This window comes from Petaurus breviceps, unplaced genomic scaffold, assembly GCF_028583685.1.
Source record: "Petaurus breviceps papuanus isolate PSGF00001 unplaced genomic scaffold, PetGlider_PUasm1.0 173, whole genome shotgun sequence".
NCBI lineage: Eukaryota > Metazoa > Chordata > Mammalia > Diprotodontia > Petauridae > Petaurus > Petaurus breviceps.
Window position 1 is genome coordinate 9,746,529 of NW_027185759.1, and position 19,899 is coordinate 9,766,427.

Consider the following 19,899-nt stretch of genomic DNA (forward strand, 5'->3'; position numbering starts at 1 on the left):
ACACACACACACACATATACACACACACACACATCTCTGTCTCTGTTTTTCTGTCTCTCTCTTCTTGGAACCTCTATTTTTCCAACAAGCTTCAGCTCAAGAATCACCTTTTGCAGGAGTCATTTCCTGACACACACCTCCCCCCTGCTGCTCATGCCTTTCCCTCCAAGGCAACTTTGTGTCTGACTTTTTTATGTGTCTCATACATGCCTACATGTGTACACGTTGGTTCCCCATTAGAATGTAATCTCCATGACATGGGAAGACTCTCCCTTTTGTCTTGCATCCCCAAGGACTAGCTCCATGCCTGACACATAATGGACATTCGTATTAGCTGATTGGAAGCAGTGCATGACCACAGCAGAAGCGCATAGACTTTAGAGTCATAGAAGCTGGGTTCTGCCCTCACCTCTGATGCTTCCTAGCTGTGTCACTTTGGACAAGTCCTTTAGTCTCCCTGCATGTCAGTTCCCTCATCTATAGAACAGCAGGGGGAGCCGTGGACTAGATGGTCCCTTTTAACTCTATGGTCCTATGAACCCATAATTGAACTGGGAAGGTAGTCTCCAGTACAGTGCCACAAGGTTCTGTTCTTAACCCTGTTCTGTTCAAACTTATATAGTAATGATTTGGATGCAGATATAGATGGCATACTTATAAGATTGTGGAGGCTGAGAAGCATTGCTACCATGTTGGATGAGGAACTATTAAGATCTAAAAAGATATAAATGGTCCAGAATTCTGGATTGAATCTAGGAAAATGAAACTCTCTAGGGATAAGTATCAAATACATTTGCAAAATGAGCTGACTGCCCAAGCTCCACACTGACTAATGATTGCCAAAGGAGCTGAGGCTCTGAGTGTTCTGAAGGCTCATGGAGCTAAGGCCATCTTGGGCTCCATTCCTTGAAGCCTACAAGGCAGCAAGAACATGGCAAGTGGGAGCCATTGTGGGCTCTGCTCTGGGCAGACTTCATCAGGAATACAACGATCAGCTCTTGGAGCCATCTTTTGAGAAGAACAGTAATAAGCTGTGAGTCTAGAGGAAAACAAGCAGATAACAAAGGGACCTCAAAGCTATGCCATAGAGGTCAGTCAAAGGCACAGGAGATGTTTATTCTGGACCAGAGAAGACGTTGGAAGAACTTGATAGGTGCCAGCAAGTACTTGGAAGCTGTCATGTAGAAGAGGGATTAAATTTGTTTGGCCTGGCTCCACGAGGGAGGGCTGGTGCCAACAGGCGGAAATACCACAGAGACATATTTCAACTTGACACAAAGAAAAACTTCTGAACAATTACACCTGTTGAACACTGCTTTGATATGTAATGAATTCCCCAATATTGAAAGTATTCAAAACATAGACTGAGGGACTGCTTGCTGGGGTTGTTACAGAAAGGATTCCCCCTTAGAAATATATTCAAAGCAGAGGCTTGGGAGGACCCACTTCTGACTCTGAGGTGCCAGTGTGGTTTTGTAAGATGACCACAATTTAAATCTGCCTTGATTCCAAAGGCATTTAGGACATCACAGAATGGACCATTATTAATGAACCTCAGTAAATGTTTTATCATAAAAGCATTGGTTGGCAGAAACCTGGGCACTGGAATGACCAGTAACAAAGAATGACTTACCCATAGCAATCATTTTTTACTATGTTTGTGAAATGAAGACCAAGGTTCAAATCTGTCCAAGGTTTAATCATTTATTCTTTAAATTAAAATATTCCTTCCCATAGCATTAGAATACAGTAGAATGTGAGTTTCCTTGAGACCCAAGACCATGTTTCTGCCTTTCTTTCTATTTTCAAGTGCTTATGGGCACATAGCAAGCATTTATACATACTTGTTGACTGACTAAATGACTTACTAAAATCCCTGGAGCTAAAAATCCTTTTCAACTGGACAGGTGTTTTACGCAGTAAGAGTTCCCTATTGTCTGTATTTTCCAGCCTCTAAGTAATTGGCATGATGTGGTGCATAGAAGGCTGGTCTAAAGTCCAGAAAGGCCAGGGTTCAAGTCCTGACTCTGACCCAACCTGGTTGTGTGACCCTGGATCAGTCACCTAACCTCTCTAAGACTGAATTTAAAACAATGACAGATCTGGTAGAGGGAGTTTCCTTACTGGGAGGTCCCTACCCCAGTGAAGTCCTAAGTTCAGTCAAAGGGAAAAAAGCAATCAGACTTAAAATCCTATCATCGAGTCCATTCATCTGAAGCTTCCATGTTCGATACAAAGTATTCTTTGGGATCCAGTGTTGTGTTCCTCACTATCTACAGCCATTCTGGAAATGTCACCTAGAATTCTTGGCTTGCATGTTCTCATGCAGAAGTTCTTCTGGGAGGAGAGGGCCATGAGCTCAGTGACCTGGGAAATAGAGCCCCATTTTCCATCTTCTCCAAGCTAGCCCCCTACACACACACACACACACACACACTCCCTATACCCTCAAAGGAAGAAAGCTGTTATCTTAAGGCAACATTCCATGGTAGATTTTCTAAAAAAATAAAACTCCAGACTGAGTTCAGAATTGTCTGGGCCCCCCAGAGGTCCTTCAGACCAAGGTGTCCCCAAGTGCCCTTTCTTTCTTGAAGCTTACCCTACTGGCCACACCAGAGCCAGATGAGCATTCAGGGATCTGGAAGTCACCCTCTAACAGGGCACTCAGCCCCCAACCTTTGTGCTTCCAGGTGGACACAATCCCTCCACCCTCACTGCATCCTGACCTTCTTGGGGGGCTTTTCGGGGAACTGCTGAGAGTATAAATGGGCCATATACTGTAGCTCAGGCATCACCATCCTCTGACACATGGTCATGGTGTCATTGTCTAAATTCTGTTTGAGATTGTAGCCCAGGATGCTGGCCTTCCCAGACTGGTAGGGCCTGAGTTTCACGTCTTTGATTTGTGTCTTATTCTTTGCCTTCCCATCCTGGATGCAGACGTCCATGAGCTCCCTCTGCCTCGCCCTCAAGAGAGCCACTTCCTTCGGCAGCCTCTGCAGCCCGACCACCTCCCTGATCTTCTGCCAGAAGGTCCTGTTGAAATGCTGGTAAAGCTCCCAGTCCAGAGCACACCACTCCTTCACTCGCTCCTGGTTCTCCTTGGTCAGGTTCTGGATTGTATTCTCACTGCGCGAGTTGAGCTTGAAGTAGACCACGTCATCCAGATCCCAATGCAAGGTGCTTCTCAGGAGGACCATGGACTCGTCGAAGTACTCGGAAATCAGGATCAGCTGGAAGTGCTGCTGGATCTCCTCGATGACCCCCTGCACGTAATCTCTGCCGCTCCTGTTGTTGTCATAGCCAAAGTCGAACCACATGTTATTCTTGGCGTGCATGTTTCTTATAGATGGGCTTTCATTGTAGTATCTCAGTGGAGATAGCAAAAACTCATTCAGACTCTTTGTCTTCCGGAAAGCAGGTGAATATCCTTTGTAATACACAAAAGAGGACTCCAGCTGGAAAATTGGGTTTCTTAATATGGAAAAGTAGAAAGTGTTGTTTGGCATGACTTTCTGTACCTTTGAGGGAAAAAGAAAGAGAAAAGACCATTAGCAGGCTTGGCTGATCCCCTGATGCCCAGAGCATGAAACAGCCTCGGGTCAGTCCTCCAGGCAGAGGACACCTAACCCAGGCTGAGAGGTTGAGCAAAGCATCAAGCACCTTCCTGGAGGAAATCACATCTGGGGGCTGCAGCCACTGCCCAGATGTCAACCCCCACCCGACCCCACCCCCACAGGGATCTGTGCAAGGAGCTCAGGAGAATCATTCTTGCTGTCATATACATTATGATGGAAAGTAGGTTAACTGAAACAAAAAAAAAACGCAAGAAGTGATGCCGAATGCTGTCCTCCTCCCACGATCTCCAATCCCTGCACCCTTCAGTTCTCTCCCAGGACAACACCCTTATGCTTGCTACCCCCTCCAACAGGATTTCCCATAAAGTCACAAAGAGTTGGACACAGCTGAACAACAGAAATTGATTCACTGTCCCACAGGGGCTTTTCCAAGCCTTTCCAGCCCTCCTCACGTCCCTTACACTCCTATGGCACCTGCTTTCCCCACCCTCTCAGTGTGGGACCTTGCCTCATATTATCTCTTAACCTTGACTTGCCTCGGTTTCCTCAACTATAAAAAGGAGATTATAACAGCACCTGCCTCCCAGGACTGTTGTAAGGATCACATGAGATTATACTTATAAGTGCTTAACACAATGCCTGACACAAGTTGGTACTATATACATGCTGATTCATTTTCCCCTCCCTCATCCCACATCACTCAGATGTTTTCTGTCCGTCTCCTCCATCAATCCTATCTCCCTCTACAAGGCGGCCCTTCTCCTTGCCAAGACCAACCCTTCTTCCATATGCATTCTATATCCCATAGGCCCCCTTCTTCTCCAGCAGTTTGATCCCCCACCTAGCGTCCCCAGTCTTTTACTAATCTCCAATGCTCCCATGCTACACTGGCTGCTTCTCCTGTCTCCCTGCCTTTGCACTGGCTCTCCCTCATGCTTAGAATGCTTTCCCTCCCCACCTCCTAGCTTTCCTGGCTTTCTTTAAGACTCAGGCCAAGGAGCCAGAGCAGCAAAGTGACTTCTCCATAAACCTCTTCTAAATGCATCTGGAAAATGCACCAGGGGCAGGTGGATGGCTCAGTGAGTGGAGCACCGGCCCTGGAGTCAGGAGGACCTGAGTTCAAATCCAGCCTCAGACACTTGTCACACTTACTAGTCGTCTAACCTTGGGCAAGTCACTTAACCCCAATTGCCCTCCAAAAAGCAAAAAAAAAAAATAGGAAATGCACCAGACCAGATCCTGATTGGGAAATCCAGAAAAAAATCAGAGTTGTTCCTCTAGACCAATTCAATATCAGGAGACGGGGAAGAAGGACTGAAGACACTGGGGATGGGGTTGGGCCAGGAGCACACCACAAGCTAGCTCTCCAACACCCAGGGAGAACGTGAGCACTAGAACAAGAGGAGGTCCCGGACTCATATTAGGGTATGTCCAGACCCATACTGGAACACTGTAGTGGGGAACAGGGGAGAAGTGGAAACCGTCACCCACTAGTCAGGTCCAAGTAAGAGATTCAGAGAGAACTGAGACCTATGACCAATTAGGTCCTGAGCAGTGTAACAACACTAGAAGCCAACAGCAGCATCGTTGTGACTCAAACCCCAGCCACAGATCTGGGTCTCATTCCCAGAATCTAGCCCCATCTGCAGAGTAATCACTAGGGCAGGAATCCCAGCCCAAAGGGAAGGAAGGCTACAGCTGTGCTGCCTTAAACCAGCAGAATTTCCCAACTGTCTGACAGGGTAAAAGTTCAGCAGCAGCAGCAGCATCCTCTCATGCTCAGACCCAAACCCAGGTCAGGAACTCAGAGAGCTCAGACCGCGAAGCAGCAATCAGACTCTGCCCTGGATGAGAGCACCAAACACCAGCCTGTCCCTGAGATCCCACAAAAGCACAACACTCAATATACCAAGAAAGCAGAAACAGGAGGAAGCCCAGATAATCCCTCCAGAAAAGCTGCAAAGTCTTACCATCAAGTCCAGAGACAGAAGGTGGGCTAAAAGAATGGGCAAACAAAGCAAGAACCAAGAACCTCACCACAGGGAGCTCTGAGCTAATAGTGGCAGAGACCCTCAATACACAAATGTGGAAGAAGAGAATGACCCCAAAATATCTATGAGCAAAGTCTCAGACAAGAACATGGCTCAAAAAGAATACAGAGAAGAGATGAAGCAACAGTTTAAAAAAAAGAAAGCTAAAGAAGTTTATAAATGGAATAAGGGCACAAGAAGAAAAAACTGGAAAATAAATGAGAGCTATGGAAGAAAGAATTGGAATGAAAGTTAACAGCTTGGCACAAAAAAAGACAAAACCCCAAATAACAAACTTCCTGAAAATTCACAGTGACTATAAAATAAAATCCAGTGACTCCATGAGGCAATAAGGAACATTAAAACAAAGTCAAAAGACTGAGAAATAGAAAAAAAAATGTAGGGTATCTCATTGCAAAAGCAATTGACCTGGAAAGCAGATTAAGGAGAAAAAAATTAAGATTAATGGTTCCTCTGGAGCCCATGACCCAAAAAGGAGACTAAACATCTTGTTTCAAGATATCTTAAAAGAAAACTGCCCAAATCTCTCAGAACAAGAAGGCAAAGTAGAAATAGGAAGAAGCCACCAGTTAGCTCCTGAAAGAAACCACCATATAAAAACTCTCAGGAATATCATAGCAAAAACCCAAAACTTCCAGGTCAAAAAAAAAAAAAAATACCGCAAGCTTCCAGAAAAAAAAGAATCCAAGTACTGAAGAACCATAGTCTAGATCACACATTATCAGCAGACACCATCATAAAGGAGTAGAGAACTTGGAATATGATATTCCAAAAGTTAAAGGATATGGGCTTATAGCCAAGAATAATTTATCCAGCAAAACAGTATAATGCTGCAGAAGAAAAAAAATGGATCTTTAACAAAATAGAAGCATTTCCTAATGAAAAGACCAGAGCTGTGGAGAAACATTGAAGGTCAAATACAAGAGTGAAGAGAAACATAAAAAAGTAAACATGAATGAACAATGATAAAGAATTATAGGATAAACTGCTTACATTCAACTCTAGGAAGATGATCCATGGGTCTCTCCCCACCCCATCCCTAACATCATCATGTCCATATATACAAGCATTTAGGAACAGCTCTGCTACATCCTGATGATCTTAAGAAAAGAATGGAAAGAGAGGGGAAAAGGAATACACTGGGACCTGAGGGGAGGAGAGGGAAAAGAAAGATAGGGGAAATTATCTCATGTAATGAGAATGAAGAAGTAGACATCTGTACCAACAAGGAGGAAGGAGGGGGTAGGAAGGGGAAAGAGGTTAGCCCTTGAACTTCACTCTCATTGAATTGGTCAAAAAGGGGAGAGAGAGAGAGAGAAAGAAAGAAAGAAAGAAAGAAAAAGAGAGAGCTGTACATTTTGTTCAACAGTGAAATATGAAGGAAAGGGGAGAAGAAAGTTGGAGGGATTCAAGGGAGTGTCATTTAAGGGAGGAATTAGTCCTAAACAAAACGAACTCTAAGGAGGTACATTTATGGTCCTTTTTGATGTGGCAAAGAACAGGAACCTGAAGTGAACAGGAATCATAAACTGGGGAAAGGCTGAACAAGTTGCGGTATATAAATGAGATGAAATCTGATTGTGATGAACTCTTCTCCGGATAAAGACAAATCAGGACCAATGATTAGGGCCAAGGATTCCGAATGTGAAATGAGACAAATATTTTTAGGGCACAGCCAATGGGGAAATGTGCTTTGACTATGTTTTTCTTGAGTTCTTATTGGAGTGGGAAGGGTGGCAAATTGGAATGGGAGAATGAGATTAAAACAAAATCTTTTTTAGGACAAATCAAACACAGATGGGTGTGTGCACACTCTCACACACACACACACACACACACACACACTGCTAGTACCTTCACTCAGCAGTTACCTCCCATTCACTCTGTGTAATCCTGTCTGTGCTGTTAGTTGCATGTTTCTTCTCCCATTAGGATGTGAGTTCGTGCATGGCCAAGACCTTGTTTTCCTCTTTCTTTGCATCCTCATTGCTTAGCACATTGCCTGACACGTGATAGGTGCTTTATAAATGCCTGGTCACAGACCAATTCTAATGAGCAAGCTTGTCCCCAAAACGTAAGAAAATGACCATTCCTCACTTTTGACCAAGGCGGGGGTTCACAAGCATAGAACACCACAAACCGTCCCACTTAGTCTATAGTTTGGTTAATTTTACTGAACTGCGTTTTTTTGGGGGGGTGGTCTTTCTTTTTTATTCTTTATTACAAGGGATGGCTCTCTGAAAAGACAGAGATGAAATGAAGGTGATATAGAAACAAAAATTATGAGGGGTTTTTTTTTTGACAAATGTTCTGTCTACCCTTCATGTGTACAAAATCTTCTCCACTCCTCCACCCTCAGCTTCATCTTGTATCTTTCCCCTCCACCTCTGAGGTCCACCTCATACTCACAAGACCCATTTCATTCATGGCTTCTAACAAGCACCAATATGTTGAGTCAATTGGATTCCATCATCCTAATAGCCACTGTCTATAGCCCTTCAGGGCTTTTTCTCAGGGCATTTCACAAGCTCAGGATCACAGGTCTAGAGGAGAAAGGGAGAATTAAGGAGGAAGAAGCCAGGGAGTCAGGGTAGCGATAGAGGTGAGAAGCAAACATAGGCTCCATCTCGTAAGCACCAAGACAGAATCTGAAACCGTGTCCCATGACTCCAAAACTGGTGATCTTTCCATCGGACCACATCGCCTCTCTAACTTCACCCCGAAGAGTCCTCATCTTTAAAATGGCCCTTACCTCCCAGGGTTACTTTGAAGCTGAAATGAAAAAAGGAAAATAAAAGGCTCTGAAAACCTTTCAATGTTCCTGCTCCTCCTCACTCCTGGTGCAAAATGCCTGTGTAGACATTCTATATTTACTTATCACTATATAGGTGTGTTCTCCCATTAGAATGGAATCTCCTTAAGGGTTCAAATTGTTCAAAGGGCTCAAAGGTTCCAAATTAGTTCAACTTGGTCTTCGTACCCCCAGCGCCTAGTATAGTGTCTGCTTAATAAATGTTTGTCAGATCAATAATAATAATAGCAAGCATTCATAAAGTACATTAGGTTTGAAAAATACAAACATTATTTCATTTGGTCATCACAACAACCCTGGAAGATAAGTGCTATTATTATCAGCATCTTACAGATGAAGAAACTGAGGCAGGCACAGGTTAAGTGCCCAGAGACACACAGCTAGTAAGTGTCCGAGGCTGGTTTTGAACTGAGGTCTTTCTTGAATTGAACCGTTGTTCAAAACATCTCCTTAGTCGGATTTACAAACACCAGTTTTTTGAAGTGCTAGCTATAAGCAAGTAGAAAAATAGGTAAATTCATTCATGGAATGGGAAGGGCCAAGCAATAGTCTTCCTAAAAATCTGACTGTTTTTTGCCCAAAAACAGTAACCTGTGTGCCTTGGGCTGCTCCTTCTACCAGGTAATTTCCATTCTACTAGAAAAGGGACAAAAAAGCTATCTTACAGGGAGAGGAACACTGTGTACTCAAGGTATGTCTGACCCTGTATGATAGTGATGAAAGGAGACCAGAAAGCCACTCCCTCAGAAGGACATCTGAATCATAAAAGAGCTAGAATGAGTCCAAAAGGAAGGAAGCCAGGATTCTGTAGAGGCATGAAACCAAGCCATGCAAGGATCAACAGCTGAAGGAAGCAGGGGTGTTTAACCAATAGGTGGGAAGAAGGGAGGGGAAACATGAGAACTGTCTTCAAATATTTGAAGATTTATCACATAGAAGAGGTAGACTTATCCCGTGTAGATCCAGGGTGGATTGAATATCAGCAAACAAGCTACAGACACAAGTTGACCTTAATAGAAGGACAAAACAGGTGATGGACAGCCTCCAACACACACCAGATGTGTGACCCTCACTAAGGTATTTAACTCAGACAAGTTGCTAAGACTTCTCTAAGTTTCTGGCACCCTGAGCCAGGAGATCATTTACTGGGAAAAGGGTTCATCGTTTATCTCTATTCTCCAAATGAACCCAGCAGAAGGCAGCAGGAATTTAGTGGAAGGTTCAACAGAATCAGTGTAATGTAGGAGATAGGGAGTCGCTCTCAAAGCCAGAAAGATCTGGGTTCAAGTACCACCTCTGACTGGTGTGTGACCCTGGGCAAGTCACATCGCTCCTCAGTGCACTAAGAAACTCTCAGACACTAAGTGGCACAGAAGGTTCCAGACTGCTTTGATAGAAAGGCTTTTCCTCACCTGGGAGTTCACTATGCTAATGAAATCATGGGTCCAGTCCCTGTCCCTATCCCAATGGGGGTCACAGCCTTTAAAATAAGAAGATCTGTTAGAAGTAACAGATGATAACAATAGGGTTTTTGCCCTACAACATTTATAAAGCCTCTTTAAGGTTACAAAGCTCCCTCCTCCAGGAAGGACAAGGAGAGATATGAAGGATGGCTTAAAACACAAGGGAGGTAGCTTTAGGGACCAGTTTGATGATTAATCAACAAACATTTCTGTATGTTTTCACAGCTTAACTTCACAACAACCCTATGAGGTAGGCGCTATTATTGTCCCCCTTTTACAGATGAGGAAACTAAGGCAGGAAGAGATAAAGTGACTTGCCCAGGGTCACACAGGTAGTCACTGTCTGTGGTAAGTTGTGATCTCGGGTCTTCCTGCCTCCACAAGACCTGGCCAAGACCTGGAAATGAGCAGAGAATTGCTTGCACTTGGGTACATGTATTCTGGTTCTATTTTAAGTTCCTGGAGATCAGAGAACGTCTCATTTTTTTGTATTCCCAGAACTTCACAGATAACCAGAGGATGTAAGCCTCTCCTTCTCACTGGGCTGTGTCCCAAGTGGTGATTTGATTTCCTCAATCACTCATCACCTCCTTGTGGGCTCCACCCCTGCCAAGCTTCACCTCCTTCACCCTAACCCCCTTTCAGGTTTTGAACCATAATCATATCAATTCTGCCATTGTTCCTCGAGAGGATGTGTCCATCTACTCCCCTTCGGACCCTCTCACCTTCCCAATAATTTTACAAACTTAAATGTCCAATTCTGTCCATCACTCCCCAGGACTGTTATCTTCCCTGTTAAAATGTAAGCTCCTTGAGGGCAGGGGCTAGCTTGGCTTTTGTATTTGGATCTCCAGTGCTTATGCCATATATTTGGCATATAGTAGGTGCATAAAAAATGATTGTTGATTGATTGGCACCTAAGGGTAGGCTGACTAGAAAGGGGACTTGGCCTGGCAGACAGAAAGACTGCCAGGGCAGCAGCCATAGTAAAATCCAGGAGGGAGAAGGAGAGGAACACAAGGTCCAGGGAGGAAGTTGTGGGGGTCACATAGCAACCAGTCAACAAGCATTTGTGAAATACCTACTGTGGGTACTATGCTAAGCTCTCCAGATATAAAAAAAAAAAAAAAGCAAAATCAGGGCCCTTGCCCTTAAGAATCTCCCAGTCGAATGAGAAAGACAACAGGGGTTCCTACTAAAAACTATCATGTTTCCCTAAGTCTTTTCTTCTGCAGGCTCTCAATCAGACTAACAACCAATCCCCAGCTTATTTCTAAGCTCCTACGGTGTGTCAGGCACAGCGCTGAGCTCTAGAGATACAAAGACAGACAGAAAATAGCCCCTGCCCACAAGAGTTTATATTCTAACAAATGATGGTGACTATAAGGAATAATCTTATGATTATTTATAATGATTTGAGACAATGTTAGACTTGAAGTCAGGAAGGCCTGAGTTCAAATCCTGACTCAGACACTAGATGTGAAACCATGTCTCTGAGCCCCAGTGTCCTCGTTAACTGAGGAATGGGACTGGACTCCATAAGCATCTTGGCCGCTTCCAGCTTTAACACTGGGATCTATGATGCTCTTCCTCTAAGGAATCCTCATAATCCAGCCACAATCGCCTTCCCTGCCTGGAGATCTAGCCTCACTTAAATCTGTCCCCTCCCCTACCTAAAATTCTGACAAAGAATGAGGCTTTCAGTAACTTTTCTCCTTCAACCCCGCTCCAGCTCAGCCCCCAAAGCATCCTCACTCATTAGCCTGACTAACTCCAGCTTCCTACTCTTAGTAGAATTCCTCCTCATCAGCTCCCTGCCCCCATCCGTCGGAGCCCCTCTCTAGCTGCCCTCCAACCAGGTGACACTCCCTGGGACCCAGCTTTAGCCAAGTGGCCCCCCTGGGGAACGTGGATGATACGGCATCTGCCAGGGGAGGGCAGCATGGGCCACAGACCTCACCTCAGTGGGGTTAAATCTCAGGTGATTGCACATGACGTTGAAGGTCCCATTCAGGATTTTGAATCCCTCCACATACTTGGTCAGGAACATCCAGGGATAGCCCAGGTGGAAGAGATGCCCCACAGGCAGGGCCACTGTGAGGTTCCGCTTCTCTGCAAACCGATACAGGATGTTCATGACGGTGCTGCTGGCTGTCTTGTGGGTCTTGAGGAACATGATGTTGGTCACAGGATGGAAGGATTCCTGGCCACTGAAGAGACTGGGGAGAGAAGAAGGGAAGATGTCTTCCCTCAGTATCTACTGCTGTTATTGATAAAGTCCTCTTGTTCACTATGAATGAAAGAAAACCTTGGCTGAGAATTCCTCCAGTCCATGCCCGTCCTGAGCTCCCACTGCCTGCTGACCATCTCTGTCGGGATGTCCTGTAGGAGTCCCAGACTGCAAAATGGAACCCATGACCCTCCAAACGTCTGCCCCCTCTGAACTGCCCTGTTTCTGCTGAGGATACCAACATCCTTTTAGTCTCCTGGCTTGCAGCTAGATTCATCTTAGATTCTCCATGGTTCCTCATCCTATATAGTCGATCAGTTGCCAAGTCTTGTAGATTCTATCTCCATATCTCCTGAAAGGCCTTTCTCTATCCTTCCAACTTTCCCACTCCTTCACTCACATTAAACTTGGTCTTCATCCTTGTTTTCTCCTTCTTCACCCTCCTATTCTCTCAGACCACCTTTCATCAGCCAACCATCCCCTCTGTGACCTGTGCATTTCATGATACATTAGCTGCCACCCTGGCCTCACCCCTGAACCCCTAACTGCCACTGAGTCAGATCTCAACCTGCCCATCCTCAACCCCAGCCAGCCCTCACTATCTGATCCCTCTGCTCCGATTCTTGTCCTGTCTCTAACTTGAAGGGCAAATTTTGAGCCCCCTGCTTTTCAGAATGTTTTATTGGTAAATTTTCCACAAATCTGGAGAGGTCAAGCCTTCTACTTAAATCTTCCCCTGACTCCTCACAGTAGCATGGAGGTGATTCTGGATCTTTGAAGGCTGAACCAAAGAAGACCAGGCTCTCCTAGGTCAGACCAGGCCAGAAAGGCTTTGAGTTGTCTCTCCAACTAGAACGTAAGCTTCTTGAGGGCAGGGGCTGGGTTTTGGTGATTTTGTCTTCTCTGTATCCCCAGGATGCCTAGTACTTAGCAAGTGCTTGATAAAATGCTTTTCAGTTGATGGATTTTGTTGAAGAAGCAGCCTAGCTAGCTAGGTTCTAAGAGTTTCCCCAGCAAAAAGGTCTAGAGAAAGCAATGCTTTGGCCCCTGCCTGGTACCCTGGCACATTCAGACACCATAGAGGGGATGAAAGAACAAAACTGAACCCAATGTTTAGACAGTTGTACAATGACTTACTCACAGATCACCTGGGGCTATTTCAGAACAAGGCAATGAGTATGGGGTGATAAGCTGGGAGTTCAGGGGAATGACCTGGGGAAGAGGCACCCAGACATGCACCATTGGTCCCAATCAGTCCATCAGGCCTTTTCTCTGCCCTAAATCCACCACCACCTTCCAGTAAGATCATGGTCCTCTGGCTGCCTGTAGTCCCCTCTCTACTAGACAGCCCAACACTGTGCCTCTGACTCACCATGAGCCTACAGACCCTGAGGCATCCATCTCTCTGCTGATAAAGCTCGTGAAAGGCTGGTAGTGCCCCTGTTACCCTAAGCTGCCCAACTGATTCAACAAGGCTACTTCTGCTCAAAGGAGTCTATCAATTTGAAGCCAGCAGGAAGCATATCCTGGGCAGCTAGGTGGTGTAGAGGACAGAGCACTGGGTCTGGAGTGAGGAAGACCTGAGTTCAAATCCAACCTCAGATACTTACTAGCGGTGTGACCCTAGGCAAGTCACTTCACGCTGTTTGCCTCTGTTTCCTCATCTGTGAAATGAATTGGAGAAGGAAATGGCAAACCACTCCAGTACCTTTGCCAAGAAAACCCCAAATGGAGTCCTAAAGAGTCAGACACAACTGAAAAGACTAAACCAGCCCCCTTATTCTACAAATGGAAAAACTGAGGACCAAACAGGTGAGAGAGTTTGTCCAAGGTCACACACAGGGGGTAAAGAAGAGAGCCAAAGCTCACACTCAGGTCCTCTAACCCTAAAAAAAAAAAGCAAGCACTCTTCTCCCTACCCACTGCCTCCCATGCAAACCATGGGGTCGTTGGATATCAGCCAACAATCCTGTGGGTCAAACCTACATCCACCCCCAAGAGCCCCTCTGGATCAACAACCAACTTACGGGACCAGCAAACTGACTTGCGTGTTGAGGAAGCTTCCCAAGAGAAGGCTCAAAAGCACCAAGAAGATGATGGTGACATGGAAGTACCTGGAATGACACCCGATGAGAAGAAACATTCAGCCTTAGCAAGGGTGAGAGGATGCCCTGGCAGCGTGTGGGACTTGGGCTTCCCCAAACCAACTCCTCCTCTGCCTCTTGAAATCCCTGACTCCTTTCAAGGCCCAGGCGAGCCAGAAGTGCCTGAAGAAGACCTTTCTTGACCACATCCAAGGGTCACCTTCTGTCCACTTTGTGTTTTGTGTTTTGCATATATCTGGGTAACCCTCTGTTTCCTCCCCTCTGCTGCCCTCGTTCCTTCCCTGGCTGACCTCATGATTCAGCTGCCGGTGTGGGAGACTTTTCCCATCCCATCCCCTCCCCACCTCCATCCCCAGTTGCTAACGCCTTCTTGGAGATTACCTCCCATTTCCAGTATCTGTATTTGCATGTACACAATTATCTGCATGTTGGCTCCCCCATTAAAATGTGAGCTTCTGGTGGACAGGAGTTAAGGTTTTGCCTTTCTTGGTATGACCACCACCTAGTCCATAGTCCAAGAAGATTCTGTAGGCATCCAGAAAGTAGCCATTCAAGTCCCAAGGAACAAGAGCCAAGACCACTCAAGACATGGCATCTCCTGGACCTCAGGATGCTCTAGCTGCCAGAATTCTATTCATCCTCCTCCCTGAATCCCTGTGATTCAGGTGAAGGCACCATGTGCTAAGACAAAACCCCTCATTCCACAGGTGAGGAAAGTCAGGTCCAGAGAAGTGAAGCAATTTGTCCAAGGTCCCTCAGTCCCCCAGCTAGTAAATGATAGAGCTAGGATTCGAACCCAGGTTCTTTAACTCTAAAGCTTTCCACTGCACTACCCTCATCCTCTCATTTGATCATGACCAAAAAGACATGCATCTGTGGCCTTTACCTGAGGCTCATTGGTTCTCATCTCAACAACTGCAATTACCTACAGATGGGGCAAGGTCTTTCCCTATTGGTAAAACAGAATGGTTGGAGAGAACTCCTCTGTATGCAGAAACCCAAGATTGGAAGGGGCCCCTCTAGGGTTTCTGGCCCATCCCCCTGTGTGGGCAGAAGACTTCCCATGCATCCCAGAAAGAGCTGTCCAACCTGTTCTTGAAGCCCACCAGGAAGCTTTTACAGCCTTTCTTTATGATGCCATCCAGATGAGGGTTGCACAACCCTTCCACCAGGAAATCCTGGTCCTGTAGCTATGGGGGTTTGGAGACTGAGAAGGTTATCTCTAACCACTAGGCAGTCTCCTTAGTGAAAGGTGCTGGGCAAACTGAAGATATGATTACCATTTTCCTCCCTTTCATTAAACCAGAACAAGGAAATGTAGTGTCACGGAAGGTGGATAGAGTTAGAGGCAGAAGATCTCAGGTAAGATGGAGTCCACTGCAGAAAGTCCCTATAAAAAATGTTCTCTACTGACATCTTCATCTGGAGGCCGCTAAATGGTACACTGCGCTTGATGTTAGAAGATCTGAGTTCAAATCCACGAAATCAGACATTTATTAGCTGTTTAACGCTGGGTGAGTCATTTAGTCTGTTTGCCTCAGTTTCCTCAAATGTAAGATGGAGATAATAATACCACCTACCTTTCAAATGAGATATTTGTAAAAACACTTGCCAGAGTGCCTGAAACATTGTTGCCAATCAACTGTTTCAGTTTTGCCCTACTCTGTGGGATTCCATTTGGGGTTTTCTTGGCAATGATAACTGAAGTGATTTGCCATTTCCTTCTCCAGCTTATTTTATAGATGAGGAAAAGGAGGCAGGGTTCAGTGACTTGCCCAGGGTCACACAGCTAGTGAGCATCTGAGGCCAGATTTGAACTCATGAAGATGAATCTTCCTAACTCCAAGCTTGGCACTCTATTCAAACATAGTTAAGTATTTAATAAATGTTTGTTTCCTTCCTTCATCAAGAATTCCCTCAATTCAGATGTAGATGATTCTCATAAATAATTTGTCTAAATGGGAAAGTAGGCATATAGGTTGGTAGTTATTGGGGTTCTTTCTGTCATCTTCTGGGGATATTAATAAGTCCGAGACTTTTCTATACCACTGGTATCTTTCCCCTCCTTCAGGTACCTTGTAAATCAGTCCCTAAATACCCTCACAATTATGTCACCTCCAGCTTAGATTTTCTCGGTATGCACTTGGCCCAGTCAGACTAATTTCTCTACTTTTGTACTGGCAAACACTCAGCTCCATAGGGAGAGCCCTGGCTCAGTTCTAAAGGATTTGTACCTGGGGATAATGGAGGACATCCCAGGAATACATGGTGTTGGGTCTACAGTCTAGATCAGAGGTTCTCAAACTTATTTGGCCTACAATCCCCTTTTCAAGAAAAATTACTCAGTGACCCTCTGGAAATCTACTTTCTTTAACCCTTTAACATTTTCTTTGAAACTCATGCCATTTCAAATATATATAACTTTTTTTAAAAAAAAATAACGCATCTTAAATTGAATAATTTGTCATAAATTTGTATTTTTTTCCTGAATTAAAATTTTGATGACACAATATTGCATCATGTAACCATATGGCAGACCCCATATAGTATCATCTGGCAAATGAGTCATTACTCACACATATTCCTACCTATGCATGCTGGAATTCCCAACAATGCATAAGACTCTGGTCTGCCAACACTTGCTATTTAAGATCAGTCAGCGGACTTGACCACTGATCAGTTATAACTTGCATTTTGTGTGTTTATGTGGAAAATAATGTAATCACTATCACTTTAACTCTGTTATACAACAGATGAACCGTTTTTCAAAGTTTTCTTCTTTCTTTATGCTTCCATCACCCCCTTATTTTTATTCAATGCCCCCCAATTGCACCCAAGGCTACTGCCGATCATTTCAGCACCCCCCATGGGCAGTATTGCCCACTTGGGGAGCCTATGGTCTAGACCCTAGCTGAGATCCATGTCTAGACCCTAGACATGCTGAGCAGAGGCTCCTGGGTGATCTCTGTGGTCACCATCATTGGGAGCTATGTTGAAGAAGATTGACAATGAGGCCAAGAAGTTGCCTACTCAGTAGGTGAAAAAAGGAGAAATGATTTCCACTCTTCCTCTCTTTAAAACAGGTGGCTTGGGATTCTGACAGCTCTAGCCTGGAATTCCAGAAGGGGGGAGAGGAAAGGGATCCCTGTGCCTTCCCATCCTCCCTAGCACATCTATGCACAAACATGGCAGCAAGAACGTGTATTAGGCTAGATCTCAAGTCGCTGGCTCCTCCTCCTGCTTTGTGTTTCTCCTCCTGAGTATAGATGGTCCTTATCTTGGTGGCAACATTGTAAAGAGATCAGAAGAGCCTTGTTCTAGGTCCTGGTTGGCTGACAACTTCTCAGAAGAGGAGACTCACCACCAGTACTTTAGTACAGATGAAAGCCCAAGCCATGCTATGGATCTCCAGGAGATCCCAACCTGTGAGCCACCCAAAAAGCCTATGTCATCGGTAAAAAGAAAGTACCTGTTCAGCAGTCCCATAAATCCCCCACAAGTCTTTAGCTCCTGGGAGAATATAAGAAAAGTAATGTGTTATGGCACCATGTTGATTTGTTTGTCAATGTGCTTGAGTCTGTGGTGTGGGAAGCATTTCCTTGTGGTCGATATGAATGGGCCCTAGACCTGATATCTACTACTTCACACACTAAGTAATTTTCAAGAAAGGAACTTGCCCATCCCTTTTGTGGAGATCCTACACATTAGTCAAACTTTAGCTGTCTAAGGGGCAAAATGAGCTAGAGAGTATGAGAAAAAGTGATCTCCCTCTTTCTGAGGTCAGACTCCCAGGTCTGCTTGAGCCAGGAGTCAGGGCACTTTTGGGTAGGGCGGATTCCCTGGCGGGGTTGGTAACATCTGGACCATGAACATGCCCCTGAGATTTTCCCAGTAGCACAGAGAGGGCTCTTTCTCAGCAAGGTTCTGCTCTGGACTTGCAAAGGTCCCAAAACGCATTCCAAGAACAACCTGACTGCAAAGGTGGTGGAGGAAGTAAATAGCTACCCTATACACATTATTTCTTTTTCCCCTTGAATACCTTTCCTGAAAAGGGACCTTGGTAAGGAGACCCTGGGCATGTACCAAAATTAAAGCTTCTCTTTAAGAGATTTCCCTCTGATTTCTCATATTCCCACCCCAGAACAGAAATTAGTGGCTGCAGCTGCTTAGCTACACACACAACACACATACATATGTATACCCCACATATATATATATACATATATACTACACACATACATCACATATACACATCACATACATTACATATCACATTCCCCAAATACATATATATGCAGACCCAACGTGCACATGCATGCATACTACATGTTTACATCACATACACACTCCACACATATTATATCATACACATGTACAGCCCACATACACACTACACACATATATCACATACACACCCCACACATTACATCACACACATATGCATGTACACCCCACATACATACACCACACACACTCACACACATACCTCCCATATCTCTTCTAATCTGCACATGGCCAGAGTGCCAGGGGCTGTCACATGTGTCCCATCTGTTTTGCCTATCAGGCACAGCTGAGGGTGGGGTAGGAGGGGATCATCACAGAGACAATGGGCACAGGTATTCTTAACTGAAATAACTTCTCTATCAAAGAGGACAGAAAGGAGCCTGGGAACAGAGTCAGTAACCTCACTTAGAAGTTGTTCCCCTAAGAGCAATCAGTCGCCACGCTTTTGATAGGTGCTGCCTGTGTGGCAGCTGCTAGGTAAGGAACAAACTGGGCTGCAGATGCCAGCATTTCAAGTTGGCAGACCTTCTTTGCTAGTTTCCTAGAAACAGTCACCTCTCAAAACAAGAGACTAGAAGACCTCTCAAAGGCCTGAAGCATTGATTACTCCATCTCCACCAATGAGGAGAATTCTATGTAAATAGTCTTTGAGGAAAATGAAAATGCTAGAGGGGATATGGGGAAATGGGGACACTAAAGCTTTGTTGGTGGAGCTGTGAATTGGCCCAGCCATTCTGGAGCACAATTTGAAACTATGTCCAAAGAACTATAAAACTGTGCATATCCTTTGACCCAGCAATACCACTACTAGGTCTGTATCCCAAAGAGATTGAAGAAAATGGAGAAAGACTCATATATACAAAATATTTCTAGCAGGTTTTTTGTAGTGACAAAGAATTGGAAATTGAGGGATACCCATCAATTGGGGAATGATTGAACAAATTGTGGTATGTGATTGTGATGGAATACTATTGTGCTATAAGAAATGGCAAAGGGGCTGGTTTCAGGAAAGCCTGAGAAGACTTATGTGATATAGTGTGAAGTGAGCAGAACCAGGAGAACATTGTCCACATCAGCAATATTGTATGATGATCAACTGGGAAAGACTTAGATATTTTGATCAAGGCAATGACCCAAGACAATCCCAAAGGACTCGTGATGAAAAGTGCTCTCCACCTGCAGAGAGGAAACTGATGGAGTCTGAATACAGATCAAAGCAGATTTTTTTTCACTTTATATTTCTTGCTTTTTTTTTTCAAAACATGGCTAATGTGGAAATGTTTTACATAACTTCATATATATAATGGGTATCACATTTCTTGCCTTCTCAATAGGTGAAGAAGAGAGGGTGGAAGGGAGAAAATTTGGATATGAAC

At 44.8% G+C, this 19,899-nt stretch overlaps 1 protein-coding gene across 2 annotated transcripts in view; it reads right to left on the reverse strand.

Annotated features, from left to right (window-relative positions):
- Window positions 1-1,736: 1,736 nt before the first annotated feature.
- GAL3ST2 (galactose-3-O-sulfotransferase 2) overlaps window positions 1,737-19,899 on the reverse strand; it is a 36,523-nt gene continuing 18,360 nt past the window's right edge. The window contains exons 2-4 of one of the 2 annotated variants that reach the window (XM_069083356.1): window positions 14,162-14,248; window positions 11,865-12,123; window positions 1,737-3,521 (exon numbers count right to left, since the gene is read on the reverse strand). In XM_069083356.1, the coding sequence (XP_068939457.1) occupies window positions 2,712-3,521; window positions 11,865-12,123; window positions 14,162-14,248 (1,156 nt within the window). In that variant the 3' untranslated portion in view covers window positions 1,737-2,711. Of the gene's footprint in view, window positions 3,522-11,864; window positions 12,124-14,161; window positions 14,278-19,899 lie in introns of those variants that run through there. The other variant, XM_069083357.1, reaches the window with a different exon arrangement.